The 9,967-nt window shown below is 40.6% G+C and overlaps 1 protein-coding gene across 1 annotated transcript; it reads right to left on the bottom strand.

Moving 5' to 3' along the window:
* Positions 1-6,041: 6,041 nt before the first annotated feature.
* LOC121049253 lies at positions 6,042-6,669 on the bottom strand. The gene is made up of 2 exons (XM_040505933.1): positions 6,243-6,669; positions 6,042-6,164 (listed from the first exon to the last, which is right to left on the bottom strand). Exons 1-2 carry the CDS (start codon positions 6,651-6,653, stop codon positions 6,120-6,122), a joined length of 456 nt encoding a protein of 151 aa, XP_040361867.1. The 5' UTR covers positions 6,654-6,669; the 3' UTR covers positions 6,042-6,119.
* Positions 6,670-9,967: the final 3,298 nt, after the last annotated feature.

Raw genomic sequence — 9,967 nt, 5'->3', positions numbered from 1 at the left:
AGTCGGCGGTGGTGGGGGTGGCGATGGTGGCCTAGTCAGTGGTGGTATGGCAAAGGGTGGCGGTGACCTAGACCAAAACTTGGGTATCTGAGCCTGAGTCTTAGTTTGGGCTGATTGAGCCTATTTCATGGGCTTTCAAAGAGGGTGTCTTGCCACCCTCACTTTGTTACTTATTGATTTGGTTGGCCTGACCCAAGAGTTTGGACTTTCTTGGGAATTTTGGGTCTATCTATGGTCTTCAAGAGCCAATCTATTTTGATCATGACTTCTATATATAGGAGTTGGTAACTATTGTGAATGTGACTAACGTATTTCAAGTGACTTACGAATAAAGAGTAAAGAGTTGCTCTTATTTTTTTTGCTGCTAGGAAGTGGTGTTCTGTTGATACCACAGTTGCATGCAGGCTAATGAGAGGCTAGTCAATTATTTTATTCCCTAGAAGACATGCAGTTGCACTTTGTTTGTAAGTTTGCAAAAAAGAGCTCAAACAAACTTATCAGATTTTATTGCCAGTTATTTTTCTTAAAGTACATGTTAGACTCTACCCATGGGCTATTGATTATAATGATATCAATTTTTATTAAAAAAAAAAAAACCACAACTTGAAAACTCTCTACAAACTTCGAAACTCGCCATCCCCAAAGACGAATAGCAGCAACAAGAGTTGATCTTGCTTTAAGAGCTGAAAGAGATTGACCAATACTCGACATAGAATCATCGCAACGAAATTTGCTTTCTAAAAGCAATGAGGGAGAAGAAATTTGGCTCATCTTAATATTAAAAGTGATTTTTTTTTATCTCTTTTCCTTGTGACCTCACTCTTTGGTTATTTTTAATGGTGTGTATGATTCTATTATTACCGTTTTTAAATATGTTTTTTGGACTCATGTATTTTTCCGATTGTTAAACATATTTAAAGTTAAGTAACAAATTAATGGGTTTTTTACTTCAACAGTGTCTGAACTCTTCGAGGACTTTTGAAATGATACCTGAACTTTCAAAGTGATCAAAGTGATACTTGGATTCTAATTTTCTTGTCAACGGAATACCTACGTCAGAATTCCGTTACGGCTCCGTTAATTTTATCACGTGAGGCGCACGTGTGGCCCTAAAACAAAGCAAAATGGCTTATTTGCCCTTAATTTGTTTTGTTCGGTTTGACCAAGACTTTTTCCCTCCATAAACAGATGTAGTTGAACCCTCTCTAACCGTTTCCCTCCAAAAATCATTGACCAAGTTGGGCATGACTTGATTCACATAATCTGGGTACCAAATAGCATCAACAAATAAAATAGTACCATCTCCAAGGCAAATCTTGTACTATAAGTGAATGGAAATGAAAAAGAAAAATTGAAAACAACAAGCTTGTAACATAATAGATAGTCATTGCTCTAGAACTGCACAAATTGGTCAACCAAAAAGGACATAGTGTCACGCCCCTGATTTTACACACATGAAAATCGATATATATAACCCCATAATTATATATGCGTGAACGTCCAGTCATCAATACAAAATACCTGGAATCTTTTTCCCTTTAACTTACACAGATATTGATGCCCTGAACCCTCAAAGTTAATATACACTCGCTCCATAGAGTTATATATTACACAAGCTTACGAATTAAATTGTCAACAACAAGATAAAACGTAAATGCTCCTCAGAGCTCACTACAACGGAAGTCCAAATAACGGTAAAGTCACAAAGATGGTTTCCTACCGTAAAGCTGCTAGCTCGCTGCCTCAACCTTGATTATCCTAACCTGCAGAATTAACCCCTACACCGTTTGAATAGTGTACCGGGTTGTCACACAACAAACCCGGTAAGCTTTTGCAAGCCCGTATGAGTAACTCAAACCACACACAACTCACGCCAAAAATAAGGAAAACAACTCACGCTTTGATTCCTTAAAACACGAAATAAAGGAGAATAACTCACACTTTAATTTCCTTTCAAATCGAAATAAAAGAAAGCAACTCACACCTTGTTTCCTTTTAAAACGAAACATAGAAAACAACCCACACTTGAATTCTATCAATAAAACATAGAAAACAACGCACACTTTGAATTCTATCAGTTGTACCATAAGCGTACCATAGAAAGCAACTCACACCTTGATTTCTATCAGTAAAACATAGAAAGCAACTCACTCCTTGATTTCTATCAGTAAAACATAGAAAACAACTCACACCTTGTTTCCTATCAAATGTACCATTATCGTACCATAGAAAGCAACTCACACCTTGATTTCTATCAAAACGTTAATAAGGAAAACAACTCACACCTTGTCCCCTTAAAAACCATTAATAAGGAAGCAACTCACACCTTGTTCCCTAAAAATACGTAATGTCATGAGTTGTAAATAACCAATTCCCGTTACCCCATGAATTACCTATATGGCAGACAGATTAGAGCTCTAACTGAAAAACGTAACCACTCGTCCGGCCAAAGACGTGGTCACCTGAGATTCTGCCCAAGGTCTTAGACCTTCGATCCTCGGGCCGCAATGTCCCTTGGAGCAAAACATTAAAGGAGTCGCATCTGACCCAAAATGTTACACAAATCGCAACGCTTTTGAAAACAATCGAAATCAACATTTCCATAATCATTGTTTTCCGAAAAAGCCAAATCTCAACACTTTTCTCAAATCTCAACGCTTTTCAAAACAAATCGAAATCAATCATTTCCACAAATCATTTGTTTTCCAAAAGCCACACCCTAAAACAATAAAAAGCATCATTTCATGCATATTGTTCTCATAAATCCACAAACCACCCAAAACATATATATTTCACGTAAACATATATCTACTAATACATGAATACGTATGTATATATATACATCCCATAATATACATATATACACACGTAATCATCTACTCAAAAGTGCCACTAATACCATCTATAGTTTGCAGTTAACTAAATAACTCTCAAAACAGTATGGTGAACCCGTTCGTGATATGAACTTCGTGAGATTACTCACCTCAGAATCCCGCTGCGTCTTCTATACAGAACCGAACTAGTACACTATCACCAACAACTCGTCCAATTCACCTTCTAGAAGCACCTATTCACCAATGATCTCAAATCAGTAACGATTCATAACCAATTTTAAGTCCGAAACCCCTGTTTTGAACTAAAATCCCCCAAAGTGGCGCCAATCGAGGCAAAACCACATCCGAGACCACCCAATGTCTCCGGAACACTTCTACGATCGATATGTCCAAACCACAAGTCGATCGGACGCTCGGATCCTCACGGATTGAAGCATCAAACGGTCCGAAACCGTAAAAATCACAATATATTCATACGATCTCCAAAAATTGCGTATTATATATCAAAACGCTCGTATCGACAAGTGGATAATATACAATACCAGAAACTAACCATTACATGGCCGGAAGGCCACCATAATGCCGCCACAGTCGGCGGTGCAACCACCACAACTACCACCGGCCAAAACTCAACACCACAACAATCAAGCCAACCAGAAATGTTCATCATGATGAGTAGAGCAACTTTCATACCTGGAGCTAAGCCTGGTTCGGCCTAGATCGTCCTAGATCAAGCTTGCAAGATCGGCCAATCGCAGCCGTCTGATCAAACCCCAGATTTGTTGTGCACTGTAGATTTCAAACCTAGATCTTCCACTCCACACGCAAAATCGTCCTACAAGGTGGTTATGAGGATGATCAGAAGGAGGAGGAGATTCCGAAACTGAGAACGATCGGCCGAGGAGTCGCCGGAAACTGAGAAAATCCGACAGGATCCGACTACGTCTACTGTAGCTCCTCCGATCTCCACTTTCCGATGGTCTCCGTCGCCGTCAAGCACCAGAGGGAGGTCGGCGAGATGGTGGCGATCACGTCTGCGTTGGTTTCGTCGCCGGCGGACGTCGGGAACGGCCGGAAAAGTCGGGTCGGGTCACCGGGTTTGGGTCGGGTCGCACGGAGGCTGAGGAGAGAGAACGGAGAGAAAAGGGTTTCCGAAAAAGGAAATATGAAAATTATGAAATTATTTTCGGAAATTCCCTATTTATACCAAAATGGAAACTTCTTCCAATGGCCATAACTTCTTCATACGAACTCCGATTCTCGCGTTCCACATGTCCACGAACTCGTATCGACGCGCTCTACAACTTTCGTGAAGGAAGTTTTCGGAGAATCCCAACGTAAAAAAAGTCAACCTTAGGCAACCCCCTTAAAACTAGGGCTGTCAATGGGTCGTGTCGGGTTGGGTTCGTGTCGGGTCAAGATATTTATCGTGTCGCAAGATACAAACCCAAACCCAACCCATTTAATAATCGTGTCAAAAATTTAAACCCAAACCCAACCTATTTATTAAACGGGTTACTCGTTTCCAACCTGCTTAACCCATTTAATAAATAGGTTGTGTCGTGTTTGACAAAATGATCCATTTAAGGGTTAACAATGCAACCTATTTAACTAAAAAAAATGCATAAATTGATTAAATTCAACAAAAACTCTACAAGATGAAGAATATAAATAATTATATATAATTCATAAATAATTAAATCCAATAATTATAAAGCAAAATATTTCAAATTGTCTAATCCTATGATCAAATACTCTCAACGTCTAAAATTTCAGGATGAAGTATAGCATAATCGGGTTATACGGGTTCACTTCGTGTTGGCGGGTTGACCCGTGGCCGACCCATTTATTAAATGGGTCATGGCGGGTTGACCCATGGCTGACCCGCTTTTTAATCGTGCGGGTTCAACCCGCTTTATTTCGTGCGGGTTTTGAGTCGTGTTATCGGGTCGTGTCAAAATTGACAACCCTACTTAAAACCATATTCTTCAATTAATTATTCGCCCGAAACACTTCCGCTCCATCCACGAGCCACGAAACCATCCAATAACCATAATTTAGATTCCGGAAAATCCTCAGAAAATAAATACGAATTTCCGGGGCATCACACATAGCAAGTTCCCAAAGTTTCACAAAATGGTTGACAAACCAACAACAATGTCATGTGTTTGTTCATAGCATCATAAGCTTACATACAACCTAAAAAAAAACAACACCAAAAACAATGTTTTTTCTTCACAACCCTGCCCATTCAGAATCAGTTTGGTCTTGCTGCCTTGCCTTTTTTGCTGCAGGATTTTGGCTGCCTTGTGTTGGAGGATCATGCATAGTTTGTGAACTAGAAGGCCCTGCATCGGCACCTTGGCTGCCCTCCATGGTTTTCATCTTCTTCCAACCCTTCCTATACTTGATGATATTATCATTCAATATGGGACTCCCCTTTGAACTTTTGCTGCCTACACAACCATGCCAGATTCAACACAACCATATCCATATTGAACATAACCAACTGTTGGAACTTGTGAGATTAAGTAAGATGACTAGCAAAAAGGGAATCATGGTATGGGTTATGAGGTTAATTCATATGTTATTTCATCTAGAGTCACCTCAAAAAGGTAAATTACATTGGTTAAATTCAAGGTAGAACAGAGGTCTGCAAATTCTGAAATTGTGTTTCTGAGCTGCCTTTTTACTGAAAACTGTACATTTTGGTTGGGTATTTGAAGTTGGTGTCTTCATAAAAGTTGCAGTAGACATCTCAAAGATCATTTCAGAATTGGAATATCTTGAAAACAATTTTTCTAGAATTAGTTATGATTTTGCAAATTTACAGGTCTGCAAATTCTGAAATTGTGTTTCTGAGCTTTTGACGCAGCTGCCTTTTTACTGAAAACTGTACATTTTGGTTGGGTATTTGAAGTTAGTGTCTTCATAAAAGTTGCAGTAGACATATTAAAGATCATTTCAGAATTGGAATCTTTTGAAAACAATTTTTCTAGAATTAGTTATGATTTTACAAAGTTACAGGTCTGTTGCATTAGTCCCACATGGAAGAAGTTTTAAAGGCTTATACCCTTCATAAGGACACATTCTTCTAAAGACATAAATGGATGAGAAGTCTAGGTGTGGGCTTTAGTGGGTTTTTCTATTGGGCTTTAGTCAAAAGATGGCCTTGAGCCTTGGGGCTCTTGGGCTCTATTGATTAAATCTAATTCTATTTTTTGAACATCAGAAACATGCTGCAATGAGACAAGTGCTGAACAGAAAATCACAAACCTGCTACCTTTACCTCTTCTTATTTTGCTTGGGTGCATTGGAACTCCCTTCTCCCTGAAATGAGAAAAGAGTCTATTAATATCAACTCCATGATGTTTAATGTAACCAGCATAAACAATTGGAATTACTTACTGCTTGTTGTGCTGCTGCTTTCTTTGCCTTTGTAATTAGGCAGCCCAATCTATTATGCCCTTTCTTGAAGCAAACTTGGCATGTCATCTTCGAGTAGGTTCTTGGCATTTTGGTTGTGTTAGGGGCTGGTGGAGGTTGCTTGTTCTCAATTGGCTCCTTAGTTCTCTTCATTTTTGGTCTGCCAGCTTGCTTCTTGTATGGGGGAGGTGCTATTGGGTAATCCACCGGTTCCCAATCATCCTCACCAGTAATAGGATGAATAATTAGATTGTATGACTCCATGTAGGTAGAAGGCAGTAGGTAATCGTCACAAAAGAGAACAGGATCTGCCTTTTTGGTTCTAATGGCACAAATGGCATGCACACAGGGAATGCCACTCAATTGCCACCTCCTACATGTACATGTGTGCATCCTCAAGTCCACTGCATGCTTGCTTCCATGATCTCCCCCTCCAGTAATTTGGAACTCAAACTCCCCTGAATGATAGGCTCTGTAACAACTAGTCATCTCTGCCACTTTTTCAATAATCTTCTTAATCCTTGGACCAACCATATCCTTCCATCTATGTGTTGCCACTCTTCTATTTTCCATTCTAACCATCAATTCCATCCTTATCTTTTCCAAAATGGTTAATATAGGCTTGTCCCTTGCTGGAATTGGAGCTGCATTCCATGACTCACAAATTGTTCAACAGCAAGTCACATTTTGAATCTTCCCTGAAATAGGCTATACTCCACTGTTCTGGATTCTTGTCCTCAAACCATTTCCAGGCCACATCATCCAATTGTTGCAGCTCCTCCATGTGTTTCTTAAACCAAACCTTTGTGCTTGATCTAGCTGCATCCCACACAAGTTGTTTCAGCCCCTCTCTTGGATGCTTAGCCTTGAAGTTGTTGTACATATGCCTCACACAATGTCTGTGTTCAGCTCTAGGGAACAAGTCTCCAATGGCAATCCCCAAACCCTTCTGCTTGTCAGTGATGAATGTGTAGGCCGACTCCCTTTCAATCCTTAAATCCCATTTCAGGTACTCCAGAAACCACCTCCAAGTATCTATGTTTTCCACCTCAGCAATTGCATAGGCAATGGGGAACATCCCATTGTTTGCATCAACCCCCACTGCACACAACAACTGACCTGGGTGATGACCCTTTATATGGCAGCCATCCAACCCAATAATGGGTCTGCAACCTTCAATCTAGCCTTTCTTGCAGGCAGCCAAACATACATACATCCTATGAAATCTCCTCACCTCCCCCACCATTTTAGTCTTTATTTCCACTGTGGATCCTGGGTTGCTCCTCATCAGCTCCTTCCGGTAACTTGATAACTTGTTATACTGATCTATATAATGTCCCTCATTCATTCTTTTAGCCTTGATTTTCTCCCTCGAAATTTTCTGAACACTCACATCCAAATTGAACTTCTTCTGAATATGGTTTTGAATCCCTTTCCTAGACCAATCTTCATCCACCAACAAGTCCGCTTGAACCTCCTTGGCTACTCTATTGTAAGTCAGGTGATGACTATGTGTAAGGTGGGAACAATTATGCTTATCATTTAGAGTCTTGATGACAAGTGTGGATGGGCCTAGATCTGCAAGGTTGCTTGCATACAACCAAAAAGGGCAGCCAAGTTGACACTTAACCTCAATTTTCTGTTTATTGTTCTTCTGAAACCACAACCCTCTTCTACTCACTAGACCACACTCCCTTATAGCTTCTTTGAGCACCTCATTGTTTGGAAACACATGGCCAAGCACAAACTTAGGGTTCTTCAAATCCACCCTTCTATTCCAACTCTTCAACTTAATACCTCTCCAAGTAGGCATGGGAAGTGGATTCCCTTCCTCATCTTCCTCTGTTTCCGAACCTTGGAAACTGCCTAGATCTTCCTCTGTATCTCCCCCTTCATCACTACATTGTCCTCTAAATTCCATGTCTTCATATTCTTCAACAATTGTGGGATTTGACATATTGGTTTCAAACTCCACATCATCTTCAGAATCTTGTGGATCATAATCACTGTCAATGTAGAAATCTGAACCCTCAGAGCTGGTATCTGTGTCATCAACTTGCTCATAAACCTTTGGACTACTCTTCCTGGTGTTGTACCTTGGTTCCTTAGTTTGTCTCCCCTTCTTCTTGGAGGCAGGTCTGCCAGAATCAACAGCAACCTTCTTGCCTTTCTCAGCTTCACAAAACTTTTGTTTCTTCCCCTTCTCAGATTCACCAACCTTCTTCCTCTTCCCTACTCCTTTGTTCTGCTTCTTGCCCTTCTCACCTTGGTTCTGCTTCTTGCCCTTCTTCTCTCCGGATTCAGCTCCCTTTGCTTCAGCTTGGCTTGGTTCAACCTGACTTGGTTTAGCTTCAACTTGACTCGGTGGTGCTTCAAATTGGCTCAATCTCTCAGCTTCAGCTTCCTTTACTTCAGTTGGTTCAACCTTACTTGCCACACCTTCAACTTGGCTTGGTTGTGCTTCAAATTGGCTTGCTTCTGCTTCATCTTCCTTTACTTCAGGTTGGCTTGGTTCAACCTGACTTGCCTCACCTTCAACTTGGCTTAGTTGTGCTTCAAATTGGCTTGCTTCAGCTTCAGGATGGCCTAGTTCAGTTTGGGTTGGTTCTACTGCTTCAACTTTAGTTGGTTCGGATTCTTGTTGTTCAGCAGCAAGCACACAAGGTAGCCGCCTTCCTTCCCACCTCTTTTGCACGATGTGTTTCACTCTAGGTCTTAGAATGTGGTTGTTGCTCCTCAGCCACCTCTTTTTCCCCTGTCCAATATTGTCATTTCCAGCTTGGGCCATACTTTCAAAAGCAAACAAGTCAGGCACCAAGTCACTAAGACCAGTAAAGGTGCCTTGACTTTGTTGCCTTCCACCCTCACTAGCTTCCAAGTCTGAGTCTGAGTCCAAATTAATGACCCCATCTGCCCTTGCCTTCTGTGTAACCCCTTCTTGCCTTGCATTAACATCTCCACCACCAACCACATTAACTCCACTTCAACCACAACCTGACACACCAGGCCTATTTAGCTTACTCCCAGCAATGTTTGCTTCCAGTTCCACCTTCCTTTTCTCTGCTGCTGTTAATCTATTCAAAAGATTCTCCCAATTTGGGTCCACTGGCCTCAAATCATCCTCCTCTGCCTCCTCCTCCCTCCACTAATAATAAAGACACTAATCTGCCTTGTCTTCAGTGGAATAAGCTTCACCATCTCAAGTGCATCTGCATCGTTTCTAAGTGGCATCCATCCCTCATTGTAGTAAGTCCTAGGCATCTTGTAGTAATATGAAATTGGCTTCTCCCTGTACCCAAGATCCCAAGCAATCTTTCCAAATTCTGTCCATGCAATCTTATCAGGATCTAGACCATCTAGCCAAATTTTCTCACCATCTTTATTGAACCTAGCCACTTTGTACTTCCTCGTACCATCAGGCATCTTGTCAAAGTAACCACCATGGTGTATTTCCATGGTGTATAAATCCTCTGGAACTGAAATGAAATTGAAAAAGCACAAGATTAATGCTCAATCTCTCATCAAAATTGCTTCCCATAAATTCCAGAAAAAGCAAAACAACTTCAAAAGGCTAAAACAAAACATATATAATCCAAGTTCATCAAATCAAAACAGGTACCCAATCGAAACAATAAAAATGGTTTCTGCATATTCAAACAAGAAGAATCCAATGCAAAACCACTAAATGACAAGGAAAATACTACTTA

The sequence above is a fragment of the Rosa chinensis genome, chromosome 5 (genome assembly GCF_002994745.2).
Source record: "Rosa chinensis cultivar Old Blush chromosome 5, RchiOBHm-V2, whole genome shotgun sequence".
Taxonomy (NCBI): Eukaryota; Viridiplantae; Streptophyta; class Magnoliopsida; order Rosales; family Rosaceae; genus Rosa; species Rosa chinensis.
Note: the sequence above shows the minus strand (reverse complement) of the source record. Positions and strands in the feature narration are given on the sequence as shown.